Raw genomic sequence first — 27463 nt, 5'->3', positions numbered from 1 at the left:
CCTTACGTGTTGAAGACAATAATCCTCATGGTATATTTCACATTTTTTTCAATGTGCTGCTTGCTTTTTTTTTTAATTTTACCTTGAGAGGTTTTTATTTACAGAAGTTTTGAAGGTTTTATGAGCTCAGATTGGTCAATTATTTCACTTCTGCTTTTGCAGGTACATGTGAAGTGGTATTTTCCTATATTGAGAGCAGAGAAATATTAATGTCTGTTCTCTTCTGATTCTATTATGGTTTAACTTTAAACATTTAAATAGCTAATCCATTTACTTACTTTGATTATGGTCTGAGAAAGAGTGTCAACATTTATTTATATATTTCCCAAATGGATAGTCAATCATCCCTAAACCATTTGTGGAATAATCAGTCCTTTCCTTTCAGTTTTTCATGGCTTCTTTATTATACTCTCAATATATATTTTAATCTATTTCAGATCTTTCTATTCAATGATATGTCTGTGTATTCTCTCACCGGCGCCTACTTTTAAATTATTTTATAGATGTGTATATATATACATACGTGTGTGTGTGTGTGTGTATATATATGTATATATATTTTTTTGAGATGGAGTCTTGCTCTGTCATCCATGCTGGAGTGCAGTGGCGCAATCTTGGCTCACTGCAACCTCCACCTGTTGGGTTCAAGTGATTCTCCTGCCTCAGCCTCCCAAGTAGCTGGGATTATAGGCACATGCCATCACACCTGGCTAATTTTTTGTGTTTGTAGCGGAGACGGGGTTTCACCGTGTTAACCAGGATGGTATTGATCTCATGACCTCGTGATCTGCCCGCCTTGGCCTCCCAAAGTGCTGGGATTACAGGCATGAGCCACCACACCCGGCCTAATTATTATATTTTTATAAAAAGAAGTGCAAGTGTTCTATTCTACCCTTCCCTTATTAGTCTTAGTTTACAACGTTTTCTCAAATATTCTTTATGGGTTTTCCCCATCCAGTGTGAGCTTTAGAATCACCTTAAGTTCCAATAAAAATCATTTTGTCAAATTACAATAAAAATTCCTTTTTTGTCAATAAGGAGCACATGTGAAAATTAATTTGGGGAATGTTGATTTGTGAACCTATGATGTATCTCTCCAAATATTCAAGTCTTTCACATTCTACACGAAAGATTTTTTATCCATTTAAATGCTTCACATTTATTGGGTAATATTTTAATGATATTTTATGCCACTTGTTAGTATAAAACATAATGAATTTACCTTATTTTCTGAACCAAAAAATCAACACACACGGATAAGATTTTTTGTGTGTGCTTCTAAGTGTCAAAGACATTTTAGGAGGTGTGTTTGTATGCTGAAATGTGAGAATTTCTGAGCATTTCCGTGGTTAAGAGGTTGATAAGGTGGGAATGTTTACAACTGGAATGGTATTGAACAAATCCCAAAGGTATGCTCTCCAAGCCCAAAGTGGCCAGAACAGTGTCCTCCAACATGGCGGACACTGAGTACTTACGGGTGGCCTCACACTGCTGTGTTGGCAGACACTTAGAGTCTAATGTTGGCAAATCCAAAATAAGGGATTAAAAGCAGTGACTCACACTGGTACACATATCAGACTCTTGAACCTATAGATTTGCCTAGTTTTCTCAGCAATTCTCAAATGTGTGTGTGTGTGTGTGTGTGTGTGTGTGTGTGTGCGCGTGTACGTATAATTCATTTCCCCACTGGGTTTTGAGTTCCTTGAGGTCAGGAATTTAATCCTACCCTTCTAGAGCCCCATAAAGTGCCCAGCAGAGTGCTGAACTCAGAAGGCGTGCTCAGTAAATCATAGTTAAGTTGAGCGGAATTGTCTCTGTTATTACTGTCAACAGTGCGGTCAGTAATCAGCAGCTGGGAAGACTTCCTCCGGGCAGCCCTCTGGGCTGGCTCTCAGGGACAGGTATGCCAGGCTCAAATGCCCTATTCTCTGCCTGCATGCTGCCTAAGAAGAAGCACTTGCCGCACACCAAGGAAGAGCTCTATAGACAAAGTCAGCACCTAACATGGTTAGAGCCAAAAGGGGCCTAGATTATCCTAAGTGAAATCACTCAAATAGAAAGTGAAAAACCACGTTCTCACTTATAAGTGAGAGCTAAACAATGGCTCCACATGGACATACAGAGAAGAATAATGGATACTGTAGACTAACAGGTAGGAAGGAGGGAGGCAGGAGAGGGATGAAATACTGCCTATTGGATATGATGTACACTGTTTGGGTGATGGGTACACTAAAAGAACAGACTTCACCATTACACAATAGATCCAGGCAACATAACTGCACTTGTACCCCTGAATCTATAAAAATAAAAATTTAAAACACTTGTACCTGTAAACCTATAAAAATAAAAATTTTTTAAAAACCCAAATCGACCAGGCACGGTGGTTCATGCCTGTAATCCCAGCACTTTGGGAGGCCAAGGCAGGTGGATCACCTGAGGTAGGGAGTTCGAGACCAGCCTGACCAACATAGAGAAACCTGGTCTCTACTAAAAATACAAAATCAGCCAGGCGTGGTGGCACATGCCTGTAATCCCAGCTACTTGGGAGGCTGAGGCAGGAGAATTGCTTGACCCGGTTGGCAGAGGTTACGGTGAGCTGAATTGCGCCATTGCACTCCAGCCTGGGCAACAAGAGTGAAACTCCATCTCAAAAACAAACAAACAAACAAACAAACAAAAAAAAAAAAAAAAAGGAAAGAAAAACAAACCCAAATCAGAATATCTGAATGCAAAAAACAAACGAACAAAACCCACCACCAACAAAAGGGGCCCAGGTGATCATGCAGGCCAGCTCTTCTCTTTACCTGGGAGGACACCAACGCCCAAAGGAGATGAACAACTTGACTCCAAGTCAGTGAACTCATTGGCAGAAGGGATCAGGGCAGTTCTGAAGGTGATGTGGTGGCCTTTAAGCTGGGTTGGGAAGTTGTGAATAACTTTGTTTTGGGAGAGAAGGGAAAGGATATTCGGGGAAGGAGATGGTAAGTGAAGAGGTTTGGTGGTAGGAGTAAGTAAGTAGCTGATGGTGAGCAGCAGTGGGAGGTCAGTTGGTGGAGGGTGTATATTTGTTGGAGGAGGCTACTGGCAGACCCCTGCAGGGTCCATGTGATCAGAAGGAACTGGGGGAGGAGAGTCTTGCTGCTGTCCATGATAGGGGCAATGATGCAGTATATCATGACAGTCCACTGACTTTGAGTCAAATTGTTAATCTCCCTGGTCCTCAGTGTCCTGATAGGAGTATGAAAAGTCAGAGTGAGTGCCCTGACCAGGATAGTGGCTGGAAAGGGCTAGTGCCAACACCAACGGCAATGCTCTGGGTACAGGGCTGGTTGTGCACGGGCGCAGGAGGGAGGCGAAGAGAGTCTTCCCTGGAGGCTGGGAAACTAGGGCAAGTGCTCTGGGACAACTAGGAAACAAGGCAGCGTGGAATCAGGTGCTAAATTGTGCGGCACAGACTGAGTGCTAAGAGGGAGGCCAGAGAAGGAGAGAGGGTTTGGAGTCATGAGTCATCAGGAAGGTATCCTGAATGAAGAGTATTTTGAGCAGAACTTTCAAAAAAGAACGGCACTAAGATAGGAGGGGGTCCTAGGTATATTCATCATGCTTTTTATTTTCTGGGTTTTATGATGCTTTCACATCCTGGCGCCTTGCTAATTCTGGAGAGAATGCTCTTCCCAGGGCTAGCAAATTCCTAGAGAGAGATAGTAAACAACTTGCTGGTGAAGACACCTTCTGTACACAAACCAACCAATCCAGAGCCCATTCCACCAACCACCTCCTTTATCTACTCTCACACTCCAAACCAATATTCCCCCTGCCCTAAATCACCCCAGGGCCAGCTACCAGACAGCTAGGGATCACTCCTGTGGCGCAGAGCCTGCTAACATTATGCAAACAAGCCAGTCCTAAGCTGTTCAAACTTGCTCACCTGCATGCCCATTCCTTCCTGTGGAACCCACAATAAAGGCTCCAGGCCATGCTTTCCTCTTCCTGATGACCCTGGTGTTTCCCCACAGAGCCCTTTGTGGCATGGCCCGGCGTGCCTCCTCTTGGGAACTGTGAGTAATAAACTCTCTTGAATGGCATTGATCTCCCTGTGTCATCACTCGGTCATGTCTATAAATTTTTTTCTTTTTTCTTTTTTTTTGAGATGGAGTCTTACTCTGTCACCCAGGCTGGAGTGCAGTGGCGTGATCTTGGCTCACTGCAAACTCTGCCTTCCAGGTTCGAGTGATTCTCCTGCCTCAGCCTCCCAAGTAGCTGGGATTACGGTTGCCCGACACCATGCCCGGTTAATTTATGTATTTTTAGTATAGACAGGGTTTCACCATGTTGGCCAGGCTGGCCTCGAATTCGTGACCTCAAGTGATCTGCCCATCTCAGTCTCCCAAAGCCCTGGGATTACAGGAGTTAGCCACTGTGCCTGGCCATATCTATGAATTAAAACCTGGATACAAGAAAAATACTGGGAAAGGGAGCGGCTTCCTGTTTTGGAGCAGCTGGTGCAGAGGAATGTGCATGGACTTTGCAGGGAGACACAGTGAAAGGGAGATCCCCTCCTTTCCTTTGACCTCCCCCTCCTACTGTCCTCCCTTCCATGTCTCTCACTTTCTGTCATTGTATGGTGGCTTCCTGCTCTGTTTTCCTTTGAGTGGCCCAGCCAAAAGTCTAATGTTGTCTACTGTTGCTTGGAGTTTGGGGCTTAAGGCAGTCCATGAACTCGCCCCCTATGACTAGCCCTTTCCAGCCTTATTCTCAATTATGTTATAAAGCATTTCCTGCTATTAAGAAATTTTAGGCATCTCTAAAGCCAATGGGGAAGATAATTTGGGAGCTGGGGATGGGTGGATTGGGATAACTTTTCTGAAACTTCTGAAATTGCAGTCATCGGCAGGGGCCAGGTAAGGCTCACAAAATGCCAAATTTTGCTTTTATTATTTATTTATTTTATTATACTTTAAGTTCTAGGGTACATGTGCACAATGTGCAGGCTTGTTACATATGTATACATGTGCCATGTTGGTGTGCTTCACCCATTAACTCATCATTTACATTAGGTATATCTCCTAATGCTATCCCTCCCCGCTCCCCCCACCCCACGACAGGCACCGGTGTGTGATGTTCCCCACCCTGTGTCCAAGTGTTCTCATTGTTCAATTCCCATCTCTGAGTGAGAACATGCGGTGTAAGGATCTAGAACTAGAAATACCATTTGACCCAGCCATCCCATTACTGGGTACATACCCAAAGGATTATAAACCATGCTGCTATAAAGACACATGCACACGTATGTTTATTGTGGCACTATTCACAATAGCAAAGACTTGGAACCAACCCAAATGTCCATCAGTGATAGACTGGATTAAGAAAATGTGGCACATATACACCATGGAATACTATGCAGCCATAAAAAAGGATGAGTTCATGTCCTTTGTAGAGACATGGATGAAGCTGGAAACCATCATTCTGAGCAAACTATCTTGAGGACAAATTTTGCTTTTAAAAGAGAGGGGTGAGAGCTGAGCAGCCCAGGGTAAACCTTTGCTTTCTTCTTTATTGTAGTCTGACCTAAACAATGCTTGTGGTGTCTCAGTATACCTGGAGTCTTGGTTAATCACCCAGGGACTGCCCTGGGCCTGCTAACCATAGGCTGGATGGGGCAGGAGACAGAAGGAGGAATAGTATTAAGAGTTGGGACACCTCGATACCGGTCCACACTGTGCACTGATAAGCTTCTATGACCCTGGGCTTCAGTTTCTTCATCCATAAAACAGAAGGGTAGAACCAGATGGATTCAAGGGCTTTTCTAGCTCTATGGTCTAGAAATCTATGATGCAGAGGTGTCCCTCCTCTGTGCCATCAGCCCTGTCCCTGCTTCAGGCATGTGTTGTGACTCTTTACTCCTCATGGCAAAGGAAAATAAATGTCCCCTCATTGCTGTGCCCACCCTGGCATAGTCCCTGGGCAGGCTGGCTCCGTCTTGTCTTCCTGGGCAAACTGCACCTCAGACTGCAGGGACTCCATTGCAGAGCCTCAGGACAGTCCCTCAGAGCCCCTGGGATAAGAGTCTCGGTTTATTCCCTGGGATTACAGCAGGACTGGGGCAGGTGCCATGATACCTGGAGCTGAGTGTCCTGCCCAGGGAGGGGCTGCAGAGGGCAGCAGACGTGCTTCTTGGAGCCAGTGCATACAACTCCCAGATACTGTGGGAGAATGCCAGTTTCTTTTCTTATATAACCTTTTGTAACCTAGGAACAGTTCAGATTTTGGTTGCCTTTGCCTCAAGAGATGAATATATGCCCCCGTTTTCTTGGACACTTTCCTCCCTGCCTACCCCAATCCTACCCACCTTCGAGGCCCCACCCAACTCTGCTACTCCACACCCTCCCTGCCCATCCAACCTCCCCAAGGTCAGGCTCTTAATCCTAACCTTCTTCTATACCTCCCCCAGGACCTAGCAGAGCACAGAACTCATGGAGAGTAGAAATCTGTTGACCAATGAGATCATGCTGGGGAAAGATTAACCCTGTGGTTGATTAACAACCTTTGTGCAGTCACAGCTGTGCCTGAGAAGAGTGAGCCCCTAGTCACAGTGGGGAGGGGTGGGGAGAGACTTCAGGTCGACATGCATGATCTCACCGGAGCCTCACATCAGCCTTATGGGGTGCATGGTGTGTTTTATAGACTGGGGCTCACAGAGGCAGGTGACAGCTTCAGAGTCACAGAGCAGTCACATGGACCCAGGTCCACCTCGTGTCAGTATCCCTGTACCTACCACTGCACCACACCACCTCCTGGAGCAAAGAGATCCCTGCTTCCTGGCTGCCAGGTCCTCAGGGAGGTACCTGTTCCTGATGTGAAGCAGACAGGAAGATGCATGCAGAAATGGAGGGGAAGGTAGTTGGGGAAAGGGTGAGGGGTAGCGTCAGGGATCCTGGCCTCTACTGCCTTAAGGCTGGTTCCCAAAGAGATCAAGGATATTTTTTTGGGGGAAAATGTGTATTCATTAGGGAAAAAGCAGAACCTGAGCTTATCCCTTGGGAAATGGTTTTGCAAAAGCACACGTAGATGGGCATCTACACACACGCAATGCACACATGCATGCGCACACATATGCCTCCACACCCAGAGCCACAGCAGCCCAACTCCCAGCCACCGTGGCCCTCCCCCACCAAACTCCGCTCTCCCTCCTACCCTATATGTGCAATCTTGTGAAAACTCCACCACTCTTAAGGTTAATAAGGCTCATTTGCTTAAGATAGCACCTGTTTCTATGGTGACTCCTGCCACCCAGAATCTGTTCATCAACGGAGACAAGAAAACAGTGACTTCCACCCTCTTTGAAAGGAAAAAGCCAATTCTTAGTCAAGGGCTTGATGGGCCAGCAGCCCAGGGAGGTCTGGGCATCTGTCCTTCTACCCTGTTGAAGTCCCTCCCTGCTGCCCCTCCCCCCACCCCCAGCGTCTCCAGATTCTTCCCAAGTGCTCTGGACTGTGGGTTCCTCCTCCTTGTCTCTCTGCGAAGCAACAGAACCCGCTGCAGGAGGAGGATGTTGCTCTCTCCTGACTCTGGGCCACTGGCTAATTTGGCCCTCAGTCTCTGATCTCTCCACACCAGCTCCACCGTGGTCTTTCAGGGTGGAGGTTGGCAGGGGAGCCCCAAGAAGCCCCTGGGCCTTCCCACCCATCCCCACTACTCCCGTGCCAAGCCCGTCTCTCACCCGGCCCGGCACGCCTGGATTCCTGTAGCCACCCCCAACACGTCTCCTGCCATGGGGCTTGTCCTTCTCCAGTTTCTGCAGAAAGCTGCTAGCTGACTCCTTCTAAAATGGGAGCTGTTCAGGCCTCGCCCCTGCTCACTGGCCCACTCTGGTCTTCTGTGGTCTGTAGCTGAGCTTTGCAACACTGACCTGACACTCGTTCCAACCACAGGTCACAAATCACTAGAGAAGTAGATTCCCAGGGAGGTGTTGCTAATGATAAAGCTCCAGTGAGTGATTTACCTTCAAAAATAAATGAGAGTGGCTTCCACGTTCTCCCTCTAATAATGCCACTCTCATCAGTGTTCCAAGACACTTTGTTACTGGGAGAGCAAGCGCGCAGGGAATCGTGGGGGAACTTGGAGCTTGTTTTATGTGTTCTGAGGCCCAGGGGAGTGTGTTGTGCATGTGAACATTTTGGCAGAAAGAAGTCGAGGGCTGCTTAGTGGAGGATCTAGTATGGAATTATAAACTATCAGAGCCTGGTGTTATCACCAAAATCTACCTCCCTGTTTCTGTTTGTAGGTGAGGTAATAGAGACCCACAGAAAGGCAGAGACTGGAGCAGCATCACCAGCTAGCAAGCGGCCCAGCATACATGTCTTCCCCATTCTGGCTCCAAGCTTTTTTTGGAATATCACTCAGTCTCCTGCTCAGTAGAGCAAATCCCTCATGGCCTCCAAGGCCCTGTATCATGAGACCTCCCTGCCTCTCCTCACTCTCCTCCCAGGATGGTACTCTGTTCTAGGTGGGCTGGGGTTAAGCTTGTTTATAAAGTCACAGCACCTAGGGGCCAATCTAATCTGACCTCTGGCAGACGACTTCTCCTTGAATATCTCCAGACACAATACACGGCCCCTGAAGAGACAGCAGCCCTTTGGCTGCAAATACCACGTTTGTATCCCAAAGCCAGGCCACCTGTGTTGGTCTCTCCTGGGAGTTCCAGACTCATTTCAATCTCTCACTTAAAATCTAAAAGGCACCTCTGGCCGGGCACCGTGACTCACACCTGTAATCCCAGCACTTTGGGAGGCTGAGGCGGGTGGATCACGAGGTCAGGAGATCGAGACCATCCTGGCTAACATGGTGAAACCCCGTCTCTACTAAAAATACAAAAAATTGGCCAGGCGGGTGCCTGTAGTCCCAGCTACTCAGGAGGCTGAGGCAGGAGAATGGCATGAACCCGGGAGGTGGAGCTTGCAGTGAGCCGAGATTGCACCACTGCACTCCAGCCTGGGTGACAGAGCAAGATTCCATCTCAAAAAAAAAAAAAAAAAAAAGTGCAAGGCAGGGACTGGGTGCAGTGGCTCACATCTGCAATCCCAGCACTTTGGGAGGCCGAGGTGGGAGGATTGCTTGAGGCCAATGGTTCAAGAGCGACCTGAGCAACATAGTGAGGCCCTATATCTATAAAAAATAAAAGTAAATAGTCAGGCCTGGCGGTGTGCACCTGTAGTCCTAGCTACTTAGGAGGCTGAGGCAGGAGGATGACTTGGGCCCAGGAGTTGGAGGCTGCAGTGAGCTATGATTGCACCACTGCACTCCACCCTGGGCAACAGAATGAGACCCTGTCTCCTGAAAGCAACAACAAAAAATGCAAGACAGTTTTTCCCCCCTGCTGGAAGTCCTCCCATAGGCTGTGTGCCAGACTCCTTGCCCAGGCCTGGATAAAGACCCGACATTGGTGGTTCTCAACCCCAGATGCATATTTTTTCTTTCTTTCTTTTCTTCTTTCTTTTCTTTTCTTTTCTTTTCTTCTTTCTTTTCTTTTCTTCCTTCCCCCTTTCCTTTCCTTTCCTTTCCTTTCCTTTCCTTTCCTTTCCCCTTTCCTTTCCTTTCCTTTCCTTTCCTTTCCTCTTTCCTTTCCTTCTTTCTTTCTTTCATTGTGATAAGGTCACTCGATATGAGATCCACCCTCTTTACAGTTTTTAAGTGTACAGTATGGTACTACTAACTATAGGCACCATGTTGTACAGCAGATCTCCAGGACTTAATCATCTTGAATTACTGAAACTTTACACCCATTGAACAGCAACGCCCCATTTCCTCCTCCCTTCACCCAGATGCATGTTCACATCCTCTGAGGAGCCTTAAAAATAAGGATGCCTGTGCTCCACCTCCAGAGATTCTGATTTAACTGGTCTGGGCGCAGTTAAACCGGGTGGATGGGTTAGAACCACCATCCTTCCTGGTCTCCCCTGCTGCCTCATGACCTCATCTCCTCCATGCTGCCCCGTAACCACCCTGCTCCAGTCACACCAGTCCCCATCTGATTCTGGAACACGTCAGCTCCTTCCTGCTATTCCCTTGGTCCGGGTGCCCTGTCCTCACAAGGCTGCCTGGTGAATTTCCACAGTGCTCACAGGTTTCCTTCTCTGGGGAACTTTCCCCGCTGCCCTCCTTCTCATCTCCATGGTTCTCAGGACTCAACTCCATCCTAACACTCCCCAGTCTGTAATTGAGTCATTGATTCTTCTCCTCTGCTCCCCTCACCAGACAGGGAGCTCCTTCGCAGAAAGGATGGATGTCATTGCATACAGGTCAGCACAGAGGACCTTTAGGGCAGGTCAGCTGCTCTGCATGGTACTATCATGGTGGATACATGTCGTTATGCATTTGTCCAAACCTATGCAACATACAACATCAAGAGTGAACCCTAATGTAAACTATGGACTTTGGGTGATCATGATGTAGGTTCATGGATTATTAGCGATCGCCAGTGTTTTGTTTTGTTTTGTTTTGAGACCGATTTTTGCTCTTGTTGCCCAGGCTGGAGTGCAATGGCACGATCTTGGCTCACCACAACCTCTGTCTCCTGGGTTCAAGTGATTCTCCTGCCTCAGCCTCCCAAGTAGGTGGGATTAGAGGCATGCGCCACCATGCCCGTATAATTTTGTATTTTTAATAGAGACAAAGTTTCTCCATGTTGGTCAGGCCGGTCTTAAACTCCCAACCTTAGGTGATCCTCCCACCTCAGCCTCCCAAAGTGCTGGGATTACAGGCATGAGCCACCATGCCCAGCCATGATCATCAGTGTTAAGTTCGTCAGTTATAACAAACAAACCACTCTGGTGCCAGATGTTGATAGTGGAGGAGGCTTGGGGCAGGCAGCAAGTATACGGAAATGCTCTGTACCCTGCTCTCTTTTGCTGTGAATGTAAAATGCTCCAAAAAATAAAACCTATTTTTTTTTAAAGTGGAAAAAAAAAAAGGATTTGATTGCATAAACTTTCTGATCTGCAGTGCCTGAATGAAACCTATTGTCTAAAATGTGCTAAGCACATGCTGAATGAATGAATGAATGAATGATCTCATAGATGCACAGAAAGGAGAGGTATAACTCTTCAATGGTCTAAAGCCTTTACTTTTATTGATGTGGCTTAAGATGATATTAACTGTCTTAACTCTCACACTGTGGCTTGACATTCTATTATTAGCTTAAAATTTAGATTAAAATTAGCTTCAAAACTAGCTAAAACTCCTCTTGATCTTTTTCCCTCATGAACCTCTGACATGCCAGATCTTCCCCCTTCTGTATGTGTGCAACTGATTTAGAACCTAAATATAGAACTTTAGATTAATCCCTATTAAATTTAAATTTCTCAATGCAGGCACATCCTTTTGATTTGCCAAAATTAACTGTTTTATGTTACCCATCAAATTAGCTATTCCTTGAAACTTTGACCTAAAATTTGGTGAGCATGCTATCCATGAAGATATTGAACAAGGTAACTGGGTGTGGTGGCTCGCACCTGTAATTCCAACACTTTGGGAGGCCGAGGCAGGCAGATCACCTGAGGTCAGGAGTTTGAGATCAGCCTGGCCAATATGGTGAAACCCTGTCTCTACAAAAAATACAAAAATTAGCCAGGTGTGGTGGCATGCGCCTGTAATCCCAGCTACTCAGGAGGCTGAGGCAGGAGAATCACTTGAAGCCAGGAGGTAGAGGTTGCAATGAGCCAAGATCATACCACTGCACTCCAGCCTGGGTGACAGAGCAAGACTCTGTCTCAAAAAAAAAAAAAAGATATAAACAAGGTGAGGCACTCAGGCCAGAATCTTGTGGCATGTCACCAGGGACCAACTTTAAGATTGGTACTAATTCATTTGTCACCTCTTCAGGAATGATTTGTTAACAAGTCACAAACCCCCAACTAACACAACAGTCATTGAAGCAACATCTCTCCCCCTTGGCCAAAAGGTTACCACAATTGACTTGTTCTAATGCCTGGCTCAGCCAACCTGTACTGTGCTTACTGACAGCATCCTCCTGGTCCAAGGGGTCAGTGCATTTCCCAACAAAGAACTCTGAGTGGTCACGCATGATTTGTTTTTGGTGAATCTATGCTGACTTCTCATGTGCACTGTTTTCTTTTCTATATTGTCTCAGACCATCTGCTTATTAAACTGTTTTTGAATTTTGATGTTTTGATGAGGACTGATATTACACTTACCAGCCTAAATTTGGGAATCCACATTTTCCTTCCCTATTTCTGGAAATGATTTCGTGATTGCAAATCTAAGCTCTTTCTGGACCTTGGAGGTGTAATTTATCTAGCAATCTCAACTCATTTGAAGCAATGGCCTGTTTATGGACTGCAGAAGAGTTTTTGTAAGAGGGGGCAGAGCAGGTAATAGTCCACAAAGGCCTACAAGGTCTGAGCAGGTCTGAGACACTACAAGCAGATCAGCAGGAGACCATGAGGGTTGTGGCGCAGGCAGGGCCCAGAGCCTCAAAGGCCTTGAGTAACACACTGGGGAGAGGGGTCTGTCCTGAGATACTGGGGAATCACTGCAGGGCTTCAAATAGGAAAGCAGTATGATCCTATTTAGATTTTAGAAAAATTATCCCATGAAAGAAAGGTTCACATTTTTGTAAATGGTGAGATTATAAGAGGGGAATCTGTTAGTAGATGTTTGCAATAACAACCTAGAGACATCTATAACAATCAAGGGCCTCACTTAACTCACCTATCTTGGCTTTTAATTTATGTTTATGATTCTTTTCTTCTACACCATTAAAATTGTTGAGTTTTTAATTACACTGTTCCTTTCCTGAAATGCAATTGCTTGTATCCTCTGACTTTTCCAGGGCTGCTCATAATTTCAAGGCCCAGGTCAAGTCTTATCTGCATTGTTAAGATAAGAGTTATAAGAGTTGATAAGAGATGGAGTGGCGTCACTCTGTCCACCTACCAAACCTCCACCTCCATCCATTCATCCATCCATCCATCCACCTACCCAATCTCTATCCATCATCCATCTACCCACCCACCCAACCTCTGTCCACCTATCCATTCATCCACCTACTCGACCTCTATCCATTCATTCATCCATCCATCTATCCATTCACCTAACCAATGTCTATCTATCCATCCATCCAGCAACCTACCTAACCTTTATCCATCCATTCATCCATTCATGCATCCATCCACCTACCCAACCTCTATCCATTCATTCATCCATCTATCCACCCACCTCCCTAACTTCCACCCATTCGTCACTCCATCCATCTATCCATGCATCTGTCCATCCACCTATCCAACTTCCATCCATCCACCCTCCCATCTACCCAATCTCCATCCATCCATCCATCCATCCATCCCTCCATCTATTCATCCATCCATCCACCACCCACCCACCTATTCAACCTCCATCTATCCCTCTATCCATTCACCTACTCACCTCTATTCACCCATTCACCCATCTCTTCCTTCATTCTTTATTCATTCATTCATTTCTTCATGCCTTCATTAATTCTACATTTACTGAGGGCCCTTAATGTTTTGGGCTAAGTGCTGAGAATATAAGAAGACACATTTCTGCTCTCCAGGAACTCATGGTCTAAGAGGGAAAAGAGACTCATAAATAATAATGAGGGCACTAATTGAGGTTTGACTGAGTGTGGCAGCAGCATGGCAGGACTGACTAACTCAGTCTGAGGGTGGTAGAGCAAGCCTTTAGGCAGAGGTGACATCTGAGCTGAGCCTTGAAGTAGGAGGAGTTGCCTCACTGAGAAGAGGAGGGTGCTCCCAATTTCCACAGCAATTTGAGTCTAAAAAGCCCACTTGGAGTTGACAAAATCATTGAGTACTGCTCTCTCATTATTTCCTATGTGTTGACCCTGTCTTTCCAACTGGGCAGCAGAAAAACCACATTTTAAATCCCTAACATGTACTCACCAGATTTGATTTGATTTGATTTTTATTTATCGTATTTTGTTAGTAGCCACAGTGCTGAGAGCAGTGCAGGTCAAACAATCAATCCTAACAGCTCCCTGTTACATCTATGCCCACTGGTGACTTTTCTCCTTCAAGGTCTTTGAAGCGATAACCACACAGGCAGCTCATTCTCCTGGCCAGGCCCTGTCCTACCTCTTGGGAGTGACATATGTTTTGTACCATCGAAGGCTCGGCTTTCTAAGCTTCCTATGGAGGATTGAGGGTGGTAAAGGATGGAAGGAGGAGAGAGCCAGCATATACATAGCAACTACTAAGCGCCAGGTGCTATGTGCTGGGTGTTTCACAAATGTTATCTCATTAAATCCTCAACATTCCTGTGAGGTCGACGTTAGTTTCCTCTTATACAGACGAGGAAACAGATTCAGGGAGGTAAACAATTTGCTCATAGTAAGTCAGAGAATCAATCTCCTGCGTCCACACTGCACTTGGAGCCCCAGTCCAGGGCTGTGCATGGCTGAGGCTGGTGTGGCTAGAGGTAGAGGGGCCACCAATCTCAAACCAAACTGCTTACACCAGCACCACCACCTCTTAGCCCCCACACATGGCCCCAATATAAGCTGTCATCTGGGCAGGGCCTAGGTAGTGGGTGTGGAACCCACTTAGACTCTGGAGTAGTAATATGGCCTCATGAGTAGGCATGTAGGTTTTGGGCTCCAATCTCAGGCAACCACTTGCTAGCTGTGACATCTTGGGCAAGTTGCTTACCCACTCTGGGCCTCAATTTCTTATCTCCATTACCTCCCTCTTTTATGAGGACTACATGAGGTGCTTATGTAAAGCACAGCACTTGGCATTACTTGCCAAGTGCATCAATGATGTTTTTTCTTATTTTCCTTCTTCCTCTTCCCTCTCTCCTTTTCCTCCTCCTTTTTATTCTCTCTTCATTAGTTATTGTTGTTGTTAATATGTTCTATGGATATGAGCTATAGGAAGAGTGTCTGTGGCCAGGAGAGACAATATGGCAGGTGGAGACACTGTTGGAGATGCCAAGGGGCACACCTTACAGGTCACCTGCACCAGCCTTCTACCCAGAGTGAAAATTCTCTGGGTCACCCATGGGTAATTACTGTCATTCACAAAAGCCTGCTCCTCGGTGGAATATATGCGCAGTTCTTGAGCAGTTCAAATTCTTAGAAAGTTCTAACTCATAAGGGACCAAAATGTGGTTCCCTGGAAACTTCCCCCACTGGTCCTGAATCGGCCTAGTGAAGTCCGGCAAGATCTCTTCTGTTTTCCAATGAGATTTCCTTAACTCTTTAAAGGCCATTCCTTCTCATGCGTCTGTAGTTGTTCCAATAGGCTAGCCTTTCCTACTTCTTTCCGCTGCTGCTGACCTGATGTGGTTTCTACCGAACTTGACCATTCAGATTGCTTTCCTATGCTGGTCACTATCCCTCTTAAATTACTGCAGCCAGAACAGAAGACATTATTCCAATGTGGCATAAACAATGCAAACAGATAGAACTTTCTAAGACCGAGGAAGGATCACCATGCTTCAAAGACGCTGCCTGCCCTCGCCCTCTCCCCTCCCCGCTCCCCACCCCATCGCTTCCTAAGAGCATCTGCTCAGGGGTGAGTGTCTGAGGCACAGAGGACAGTGACAAGCCCAGGTTCCTCATGTCAGGGCAAGGGTGGATATGGGTTTCTGGTCTTACACATTTTCTGGGTTTGCCCATGAAGGAGTGCCAGGAGCCACCAGCTACCCCCTCAGAGCTGAGATCAGAGTTGGGTGAGCAAGACACCCTCTGGGGTGTCTCATGGAGGTCTGGGGTGTGTGTGTGTGTGTGTGTGTGTGTGTGTGTGTGTGTGTGTGTCAGAGAGAGAGAGAGAGACAGACACAGAGAGAGAGAGAAAGAGAAAGAAAGAGTGAGTTTTCTGCCTGATCCAGGAATTCTCCTGGATGGCAGAATTGGTTTCCATAACGACTTTCTGATATAAACATATTTGATAAAAATAAGTTAACAGCGGAGCTGTGGTGGAGCACGGAATCTCAGAGTGCTGAGAGAGAGAGAGAGAGAGAGAGAGAGAGAGAGAGAGAGAGAGAAACCTCCTAGAAGAACAGCATTTTCTTTCTCTTTCACCCCACCTAGTCAGCCTCTCTATACACGCTTGCCATAAACCAACGAAAAAGCTTTGTTTACAATATTCCTGTATATACTGGCTCCCTTCCTGCATGTATACCTTATTCATATCCGCAGTCTCTCTTTCTCTCTATCTCTCTTTCTCCTTAGTTACCTGAAGCACTACAGTATGTATGGGATAATATGATAAATTCATTTCCAATTCACTGCATTATCCCTTGAATATTTTAATGACTCATTGAATGAAGTGAAAAAAAGCTATTTCAAATGAACAATTATGCTGCATTAGTCTAAGGGCTGATTATATTTAAACACTGCTCACATGGATAACAGGACACAGCGACCTCAGCATACGAGAGCTAATTTGGCTCTTATCTCCAAATAATTTCACATCGCAAATTACCATGAAAACCTAAAGGGCTTTAAAAACATTCATCAAAAGATAATATTCCACTTTGTAGCAACATTTTATTTAAATTATTTTGAATGGGAGCAAAAGCATCTCTGGGGCAGGACAATGACAGCAGAGTGGGACTGTGAGTGATAAGGAGATGGCAGGGGCACTGGCTTCTGTTAAAAATAGAGGTAGGAAGTGTTGGAGAGGAAGGGGCTGCAGCCCCAAAAGTGGCCAGTGCACCATAGGCCTGGCTGTCACTTGCAGCCCAGCATCACACCTGGGCTGTGGCCTGGGATGACTCCAGGGAGCCTGCTCTGGTCCAGGAGGTCACAGGGGATCCCTAGAGATGGAATTATGGGACTGACTGAACCCTTCCAGGCCCCAACATGCTTTGGTTTCCACAAAAGCCAGCTGGGGTCATGTTAGGTCCTCCAGGCTGGGCCTGGACTCATCTAGTTTCAAAGGGCAAAAGGATGAGCTGTGTTGGGCACTGTCTAGAATCTTTACTTTGCAAAACATGAGTCCAATTATCTAAGGGAATTTGCTAAATCATAAGTAGCTGCTATGGTCAGATGTCAAAGTTGGGGGTTGTGGGGGAGATAATTACATTTACCAAGGTCCTACTATTCTGTGTTAGAAGCCTTAATCTCATTGAACGCTGGGAAATAGATATTATTAACATGTCCATTTTAATGAAGAAACTGAGCCTCAGAGGCTTCTCCTCTTTGCATATGAAATTTCCTTTTTCCTTGTCTCCACTCTGAAGAGTGAGGATTTCTGTCAGTTTCACAGAGGTGAAGTTGCAGTCTCAGACAGGTCAAACAACTAGCGCAGTAGTGGAACCGATCACTCAGTCACAAGTGTCCTGGCACGTGCTACCCACATAACTGGAAAGCAGGGAGCTGTAATTCTTGCCCTGTTTATTGGATTTCCCATTATCTCATTTACCTAATGCACTTAGAGGTCCTTCCCACCTGGAAGTGGCAGAGCCTGGAACCTCCTCTCGTTCATCTGATCTAAAGTCCAAGCTCTTTCCCTTTCCCTTCAGGATGGCCACATACAAGTCTGGTTAACAACCACCTGGTTTATGGCCACCTCTGTGCTGTCTCCATCAGCACGCACTCTTTATGGCCCACAGATCTGAACCTATGTGTTAGGGAGCCTAAGCCATGCCTTTTAGCTGCTTATTACTTAAAATGGATCCTCACAGTACAGGTCAAAGCATGCATGGAAATTACACAAATATCAGTGGCAAAACTGCAAATACAGCTCTAAAGAAAGAAGTCATTATTAATCCCATTTCCTTGGTTTGACCTCTTCATCTGAACTTGCAGGCCTGATAAAGATTGTTTATTCTGTTTATTATCATTAGCGGGCTTCTGGATATATAGAAAATGAGATTATATCATTATTTTTATATCGATATATTTAAATTTCTACAGGCTCTGCCGCTCCATTGATTAGAAACAAGGATACACGTGCTGCTTCCTATAGTGCCTCTCTCTAGGGAGGCTTCTCTTCTTTGCATATGTAATTTCCTTTTTCCTTGTCTCCACCCTGAAGAGTGAGGATTTCTGTCAGTTTCACAGAGACGAAGTTGCAGTCTCAGAGAGGTCAAACAACTCTCTCAGCAGTGGAACCGATCACTCAGGCACAAGTGTCTTGCCACGTGCTACCCACATAACTAGAAAGCAGGGAGCTATAATTCTTGCCCTGTTTATTGGATTTCCCATTATCTTATTCACCTAATGCACTTAGAAGCTCTTAGGAAAAAAACCTCTAATTATGGAAAAATTTAACCCTACAGAAAAGTAGACAAAATAATGACCCTTTAGAGACCCTTTTAATTCAACCCAGAAATGGTTGCATTTACAGTTGCCAAAGGTTGAGGGCACTGAATGAAAGGGAACCATGAACTTGCCAGTTTCCTTTTCTTTCTTAAAACAAAAAAGATATTCAGGGCAAATTTTAGAATCATTGACGGTTTCTAGGAAGATTTTCTTTTTTGGAAGTAAAAAGGTACTCTTGTCTCCTTAATTGTTCTTAGTGTTCTTTGTCACCAGTCATGATATTCTTTGTGGAAAGTATTAATATACCATCTTCCTGTGTTCAATATTCCCATTAACAATAAAAAGTCTAATGAAAATATCTGCATGAAAAGCCCTGAACACTAATTTCAGAGACAAATAAAAGATGAACCAATAAGTGTTTCTTTGAAAATGAATGATGCAAATTAATTGATATCTTAATGAGCTTTCAGCATGAAGATTATTAGTTAGATGGAATCAGAACAGAAAATCATCTTTAAGGAAATGCTAAGGACACTGCAGTTGAGGAGAAAGGTGTTATCTGTCAATGCTCAGTTAGAAATCTCTCTTGCTCAATAAGAACCTTTCAAAGAGGGAGCCAAGTGGGACAGCATGCCTTATGTATCCGTGTCTGCCTGTCCTAGCCTGGCCAGGTTTGGAGACTGGAGCCTAGTCCTGTTCTGGAGTTGATGGAAACCCACAGGTATAGGAAGTTCCACCCTAAGCCAGCCTCTGGGGGCCTCGTAATACCACCACTGAGTTGTGGATTCCTTCCTTGGTCTCTAGAATAGAAGCCCTGTGAGGGCAGAGCCTTCCTCAATTTTCTTTGTGTTTGTGATGCCAGTGCTAGCCTAGCTACCTGATTTAGAGCAATAATAAGAATATAACAGCAAGTAACAATGTAGAGCTTACTGTGTTCTGGGTATTGCTCTGAGCACTTTCCTTAAAATAATGCGCTTAAGCTTCATAGCAACAGTGTGAGGTAGGTATACTACTATCTCCAGCTTATGACTGAGTATATTGAGACACAGAGAGGTTGAGCAACTAGCCCAAGATCACACAGCTAATAATGGTAGATTAGGAATTCAAACCACAGCAGTCTAGCTCCGGAGTCCTCGCTGTTAACCACTGTCCTATACTGAATAGTGTTCTATATCTATTTCTTGAATTAAATGAACAAAAGGGTACTATGAATGGATGCCTTGTCCCTATTGCCAGGCATCTAACTTCTAGTTTTTATTTAAGTTATCCAAAGTTCCAGAGCTTTATCCTACTCCGTACTAAACCCTGCCAGCCCCTCTTTGGAATGGAGGTTGGGGGGTGCCACAGATCTTTCTTGTATTCCTAAAAACTAGTTGCTGTCCTGTTTCAACCCAGATAGGCTATCAAAAAATTGTCCCTACTGAAGGGCTCCTATGGCCATGGCCTGATCTACCATCCAGTTTGACCTGGCCCCCTAATATCAGGGTCAGCTGAAGTTCCACCAGGTTTGCTTCTGTGGTCATTGTGAACGACAGGGCCATGGTCACTCTCTGTCTGCATAGACTTTATGGCAGGCTTTCCTACTGAGGCTGTTTGGGTAATGATGGTGTTTAGGGTGTAGCATTACAGGGTCCAAAACACTTACCTAGCATGTTCTATTTAACAAGATAGTATTCCCTGGGGACAGTTCCCTGGAAGCATCTACCCATAAAGGGTAGTCAGAAAAAGAACTCTGGGAGTGAGCCGGCGGGTGGTGGAGGGAACCACAGAGATGATGCCTTCCATGTTATAGAGAGGGGATAGTGGCTCCTTGTCCTAGTGGAGTTGATGGGAGAGATGTGGTTTGAACTCAGGCCACATGGTACGGCAGGGAAGGCGTGTGACTTGGGGTTAAGGGGTGAGGATTGAAGACTCACCTTTCTAACCCACTAGCTAAGAGGCAGCATCATCATTCAGCCTCTCTGGGCTCTACTTTCCCCATCTATAAAACGAGGATGATGTCTATTTCACAAAGTGGTGTTGAGCTTCAAGAGTTTTAAAAGTGCTTTTCACTTGAAATTGCTCCACAAATGAGTGATGTTAGGAAGGACCAAGGCATCCCCGCTCTACAGTCTTCCTTCAATCTGCTCAATCCCTCTGGATGCTTGTTGAGCCGGAATGCCATGTTCTCCCCAGACCGACCGAGGGGGCGGTTCTGCAGGTGGGGTAGTGCCTGGGCAGCTGCATTTTAACAAGCTCGTCTGCCAATTTGAACGCACTCAACTGTTTGAGACCCACTTAGCAGCGGCGAACACCAACACAAAGTAAGTGCTCCGGGTTTGATCACAGCCTTCGCTTCCTCTGGTCAAGGCCTAGAACCTGAGACCTAAATGAATTTGGTTGACACCGACTCTGTGGTTGGCGGAATTTTGGGGGAGGTGGGCGGGGCCAAGTGGATATTGCTGCCGCTTCCTGCTGAACACTCACGAGGGAAGCGGTGCAAATGCGACGGAAACCCAAGCCTCCTCCGGCCTGAGCGGGAAGGCCGAGGGCCGCACCCGGGCAGGTGGCACTGGTAAGCTCTGTGGCTTAGCAGCCTTGCCGGACAGCTGCCACCTGTCACCTGCCACCTGTTCTACTTCTAAGCTGGGCTGCCGAGGCTAAACTCATGTTTGGTGCACAGAGCTCCTGTGAGATGTCCCTTCTGAGTATGGGGGTGAGGGGAGTGGAGGAGTGGGGGGTCTTCAGGCTTGGAAGAGAGGCAGCCTCATGGTCTCAAGTCCTTTCAATTCTGAAGTCATCCCATCCCTAGCTGCTTTCGCACTTCGGCCTCAGGACTGCCGAGCAGAGCTCCCTAACAGGAAGCTCTGTGTGCCTGGGGTGGCTGTGAATGTGACCTTCAGAGCAATACTTCTCTCTTGAGTGTTTCACCCCTGAGACTGCGGGGAGGCCTAAGTTCAGAAAATGACAATGCTCTAGCTTTGGGGGGTGAAGGGGAGATGCCAGATCTTTCTCTCATGCTCACCGCTCTCTTCCCCCTTCCTGATGGCTCAAACCTCCCAGCTCTGTCCCTTTGTGTGCTTATGGTGTTTGGCCAGGGAAGTGTGTGGAGTAAGAGAGGTGGCTCCAGCACTGCCCACGAAGCTGCTGCTCGGGTCTCCCTTGAGGAAGCCCCTTCCAGGGCCATAGGCAGGGCTACCTCTAAGGATGGCTGTCCACCCGAGCTCCCTGGGAGGGGCCCTGGTCACTGGGCCACCAGCTGGTTACAAGGGTAACTCCCCTGTCAACCCCTACTCCCACCCAGTGGCTGTGAGAACCCTGCCTTGCTCAGGATGGTCAGAAGCTAGTTCATATTTCAACCCCTTCCTCTACCCACAGTTCTGGAAGGAAAAACACAAACCCCTCATAGTTGCAGAATTGTCTGTTTTCCAAAGTGCTATATCGTAAGTCATTGGCTCATCACAATCACAGCAAGTCAGCAGCACGTTTCCCGTATTACAGAGCAAGATGAAATGTCCAGAGGAGCCGACAGAGGTCACTGAGTTGGTAGCCAGCCAAGGTCCAAACCACAGCCAAACTTTGTTTTTCTAGTTCTCAGTTCCCGCTATCTTACAGGGTTGATGCCTTTGTACACTCTTTGCAAAGCCCATCTGCAGGTGTTCTAGGCACAGATTCGTGACTGTTTGAGGCTAGTGTGGACTTCCCCAAAGAGTACTGCCAGGCACTCATGAACAGAAAGTTCAATAACCAAATGCAATTGGGAAATCAGTGTATATGATATAGTGCATATTAGACTAGTAAAATCTCCAAAAGCCCTTCAGTTAGAAACAGAATGAGTTCAGTTCAACCCAGAGTATCCGAAACTTGTTTGGCAACACAGCCTTTCCCTCCCACATAATGGCACAAACAAGCCACCAGATTTGAGGACCCTCCCTGAAGAGGGTGAGCCAGGCTCCTTCACAATTATCATGATGACAAAGACACGAAGATGAGAGGCGGCCACTTGTTTCTGTACACAAAGAAAAGGAAGTTGCTGTGCCTCTCTCACGCCCCGTGCCCCATCACGGGGAGGAGCTCCAGGACTTCCTTGGCCAGTTCTGCCACCTGCACGTCTCAGAATCCCCTCAGTGCCCCCAAATCTAGTGGTGTGCTGAAGCCAATTGTTAACATTTCAGAAACAGTGTGAGTCAGTTGTTAAATCATCAGGAGCTTGAAATTAAATCACCACTCCTGTGGTGGGAGTATTTATTTATACCATAAAAATCAGCAAACACTAGAAATCAGGGCTCCCCCCACCCTTCCAGAAGGCTGGGTTACCAGCATACCACTGGCCCTGGGACACTTTTTGAAATTGTTGGAAAACTTGGGAGGGCTCTGACAGCTGAGTGCTGGGGGAGAGGGGACATGGAAGTCCTCGCTCCAACCCTCTGGGATGAGAGGTGGGAACGGCACTGAATAATAATCTTCCAGCTATGACCCCAAATGAGTCAGAGAGTGCCTCCTGGCCTGCTTACCTCGATATCTGTTACCAGCCAATGTCTCCAGAATTTCTGTGTGGGTTCCGCTCTGCTTGGGGCATCTGGATCCACCATCAACAGGATATAGGTTGCGCCCTGTAACACATGTACCAAAAGGTAATGTAGCGTCATGGCTGAAATAGGAAAATACCACGGGCAGACCTCCTTTTCCCGCCATTCCAACTGAGAATGGCTGAGTAGCCCCGTGGCATCCTATCCAATTTGTCCTTGTTCTCATGACATCCCTCTCACATCACGTTTATTCTCAGAGAAATGGCATCTGTGAAGCAGACAGCAGGACTCTTGGCTTCCCCTTTGTGAGGAAGAATAAATCCAACAAGATATACGTACCAATCACCTGGGAGTTCCGAGCGCTGTGCTGGGTGCTGTGGAGGAATTAAGGAAACCTAAAACAGGTCTCTGATCCTCAAGAAGCATCCAGTGTAGTTGGAGTGACTTGCTTATCAATTCAACAAATACATGAGGACTTATTGTGTGCCAAGAACGGCACCCATCATGAAGAATACCAGGATTCATTCATCCCTTCAGCAAGCCTTTGCTGAACACCTACTATGTACCAGGAGCTGCTCCAGATGCCAGGAGGCAACAGAGCACAAGACAGTAAGGTTCATACTTTCAGGAAACTTTTATTCTAGGTAAAAGGCATAGATAATAAAAATAAATAAATAAGCAAGGGAACATGTGAGTACTGCTATGATGAAAATAAAACAGGGTGGGATGAGAGGTGGGAAGTGTTCTGGAAGGAAAAAAATAGCTGCTATGAAGGTCTTCAGGTGGGAAAAATAAGTAGGCTTTGAGGAGCAAGGAAGAGTACCATTGTGGCCAGGGACAAGCCAGGGGGAGGGTGGACATGGCAGGTCGGGGAGGGAGCAGAGGCCAGGCCACAGGGGGCTCTCTAGGCCTGGGTAGGGAGTGGGATTTTGTTCAAGGTGCAACACAGAACTGCTTCAGGGTTTTAGGTAGGACAGTGATATGCTCTGATTTATGTTTTTAGAGGATTCTTTTGGCTGCTGAGTAGAAAATGAATGATCTCCAAAGGTCAGAGAGGAGGTCAGGAGGCCAGTTAAGAGACTCGCAGTAGCATGTGAAGGATGATGGCATCTTGGATTAGGATGGCAGCAATGGAGACAGAAACAAATAGATGAATTGGAGGAGTATTTTTAGGTAAAATCGGCAGGGTTTGCTGATGGATTCAATGGCAGGGCAGTAAGGAGGGGGATGGAGAAAGAGAAATTGAGGATGAATCCTGTGTTTCTGGCTTGAACAACTGGGCCACTTAATGGCACAGATAAGACTTGGAGAGGAAGCTGTTTGAAGGTGGACATTCAGAGTTCTGGTTCAGACATCTTGAGTTTGAAATGCCTCTCAGAAGACAATCAGGTATGCATGTCAGAGTCTGTAGTTCAGAGGAGAGATCAGGATTGGGTGAACAAATTTGGTAGTCATTGATATAGAGATGGTCTTTAAATCAGTAGAGCAGACACACAGAAGAAAAGAGGTCTCATGGCTGAATTGTAAAACATGCTAACATTGAGAAGAGGGGAGAATCAGGGAAAGGGGACTTTGGAGCCAAAAAGGTGGGGGGAATACCTGGAGAGCAGGTGTTACAAAAGCCAGGATAGAAAGCGTCTCAAGGAAGAGAAAGTGATCAGCTGTATCAAATGCTGCTGAAAGGTAGGGCCAGATGAGGACACAGATGTGACAATCCGATTTGACAACTTGGACATCACTGTTATCATGATAAGACCGGTTTCAGTGGAGTAGAAAGGACTGATGCTTGGTTGGAACAGGCTGAGCTGAGATGGGAGATGAGGAATTGGAGGTAGCTATTAAAGATGATCATAAAAAAGGAAGTTTTGGTAGGAAGGACAGCTGAGACATGGAGTGGCTGTAACTAAAGAGGAAAGAAGAGTCAAGATATTTTTTAGACAGAGGGATAATGTTTGTAGACCAAGGCAAATGGTCCAGTATAGAAAGGGAAATAGGGATGACAGAGAGGAGGAAGGGGATTGTCACAAGAGCGGACTTTGAGAAGTGGGGAGGGGACAGGATCCAGAGTGAAAGTGAAGGGCTAGGTCTTGGGTAGAAGCAGAGGATGTGGGTTCCGATGCAAGAGAGTTGGAAGGTGAGATAGTGAGGAATGAGGAAATTGTCTTCCGATTGCTTCTATTTTTCAATGAGTTAGAGGCAAGTTCATCAGGGGAAGAGGGATTGTAGGAAGTTTGGGGACACAGAAAAAGGTGTGAGATCGTCCTTTAAGAGAGTGAGAAAATGAATATACCACAGATATGTAGTAGGTTACTAGATAGTATTACATTTCATAGTTGTGTGCTTTTTAACTGTTCAAGTACACGTGCTGAATATGTGGTAGTTGGGTTTAACTTGGATAGGGACTTAGGTGTGAGTATGATGGAAGAGAGAGAATTGAGAGAGAAAGAAGTGAGTAAGATGAATGGAGTAAATGGATAAGAGTCCTGGCCCTCCTCTTAACAGGGAGAGGCAGGCACACCCTGTTGTTCTAAATGCTTTCTGGTGTTCTAAATGCTTAAGCAGAGGAGCATTTATCAAGCATGGACGGGACAGGGAAAATGGAGATTAAATCTCTCTATCCCAGTAGTCCAGGAAGGCTGCAGAGTTGTCTTTTGAGCTTAATCTCAAAGGCTGAGCAGGTAAAGTATCAGGAAAAGCACTCGCTAGGAACAGGTAAGGGTGTGTGCAAAGGCAGTGGTGGGTGTTTGGGGAATGGCTGGGCCATAAGGCATCTGGAAAGAAATAGTAGGTGACAAAGTTGAAATGGGTATTGGGACCAGGGAACAGAAAGCTCTGCACGTCATAAGTTGCTTAGAATTTATTATGCAACAGGACCCACTGAAATTGTTTGAACAGGCAACTCATATCATCAAACGTGTGCTTTGGGGCTGGGCATGGTGGCTCATATCTGTAATTCCAACATTTTGGGAGGCTGAGATGGACTGATCGCTTGAACCCAGGAGTTCAAGACCCACCTGGGCAACTGGCAAAACCTTGTCTCTACAAAAAATACAAAAGCTAGCCAGGCATGGTAGCCCATGCCTATGGTTCCAGCTACTAGGGAGGCTGAAGTGGAAGGATTGCTTGAGCCCAGGAGGCTGCAGTGAGCTATGACTGCACCGCTGTACTCCAGCTTGGATGACAGAGTGAGACACCGTCTCAACAAACAAAAAATAACACATGGGCTTTAGGAAGGCACATGATGAGACATGATGAGGATAGAATAAAGGATGAAAAGCAGAGCAAAAAATCCAAACAAACCCTGAAAACTGCAATACTCCGGAGAAAGACCACAGGGATTTCCATTCAAATAGTAGTAATAGAAAGGAGAGACATGTGTACTGCAGAACTCACAGCATGAGGTGACCGGGTGGGGCAGATGTGGGAGAGGAAGAAGCCAGGATGACTCTGAGATTCTGTCTTGGGCAGCTTGGTGATAATAGAGCCATGGATATTAGGGGTAGCAAAGTCAGGGGACAGTGAGGCAATGAGTTTGGTGTTGAAACCTACAGGGAGAGATGCCCTTTAAATGAGGTTGGAGCTCTCTCAAGACTTGGCAGATGGGCTGTGGACATGGAGAGGGACGAATCTATAGATTCATGGATTGTCCAGGGAGAATCTGTAGAGTGAAAAAGAAAGAAAGACTGCGGTGGAACTTCAGTACTCAAAGGGGGACAAAGAAGGGAGAAAGAAGCTGAGGAGAAGAGAGTTCGGCAGAGAGCCAGGGGAGTTAGTGTCATGGATGCCAAGAGAGAAATGAAGGAAGGGATAAAGGTTGTGTCAGTATCACAGTCATCAAGGCAGATGAGGGCCACAAAGTGATTGTTGGTTGTGACAATGAGGGGATCGTGGACACCTTAAGATGAGTAGTTTAGAGGTAAAAATATTGACTGTTGGATTTTAAGACCCAGAAGAAGCCGTAAACCACATACTAGAGGCTATAGGAACCTAAATCAGAGAATGAGAAGATAAACCCAAGAAAATCTCCAAGGACTCAAAAGAAAAGAAAATAGTAACTGAAAAAAAGGAATATATACAAAAGTGTGTTCGTGTAAAATCCCAATAGAATCCCATAAAGAGAAAACTGTACATAGTATCTGATACATCCAAGAAAGTAGTAAGAAAATAAAAAGAAATAAAGTGTAAATATGGTAAAAGAAGAAATGAAGAAATAAAGAAATAAAGTCATATACCCTCTCTCTTTTCCTTTCTTCTTCTTGTTTTTGTTTTGTTTTGTTTTGCAAATGACATGATTGTCTACATGAAAAATTAAAAAAAAATCAACTGGAAACAAAAGTAATATTCTGTAAACCATTACAAATCATACACAAAACTGGTACTTTTTACATATTAGTAATAGTCCTAAAGTATACATTTAAGATCCCATTAACAATGGTAACAAAACATGTAAAATAAGTAAGAATGAACTTGATGGCAAATGCAAGATTATACAAAGAAAACAAAAACATTATTGATGCACATAAGAAGGAAACTTGAATAGATAAAGAAATACAATGCTTTTAAATTGAAATAATCATTTTGCAAAAATGTCAATAAACCTTCAATTAATTTTTTAATCTAGCACAATTCCAGTCAAAATCCTAAATATTCTGTGAATATCACAGAATAATTCTAAAGGCATAATAAA

The 27463-nt window shown here is 45.6% G+C and overlaps 1 protein-coding gene across 2 annotated transcripts in view; it reads right to left on the bottom strand.

The window, feature by feature from the left end:
* The window catches only part of LOC105482070 (phosphatidylethanolamine binding protein 4), a 226386-nt gene that overhangs the window by 80397 nt on the left and 118526 nt on the right, over window positions 1-27463 (bottom strand). For both annotated transcript variants that reach the window (XM_011741945.3, XM_011741944.2), the window contains exon 4: window positions 22762-22860. In XM_011741945.3, coding sequence (XP_011740247.2) covers window positions 22762-22860 — 99 coding nt within the window. The remainder of the gene's footprint in view (window positions 1-22761; window positions 22861-27463) is intronic.

Source organism: Macaca nemestrina, chromosome 8 (genome assembly GCF_043159975.1).
Source record: "Macaca nemestrina isolate mMacNem1 chromosome 8, mMacNem.hap1, whole genome shotgun sequence".
Lineage (NCBI taxonomy): Eukaryota > Metazoa > Chordata > Mammalia > Primates > Cercopithecidae > Macaca > Macaca nemestrina.
The sequence above is the reverse complement of the archived record's forward strand: the minus strand, read 5'-3'. Positions and strand labels throughout refer to the sequence as shown.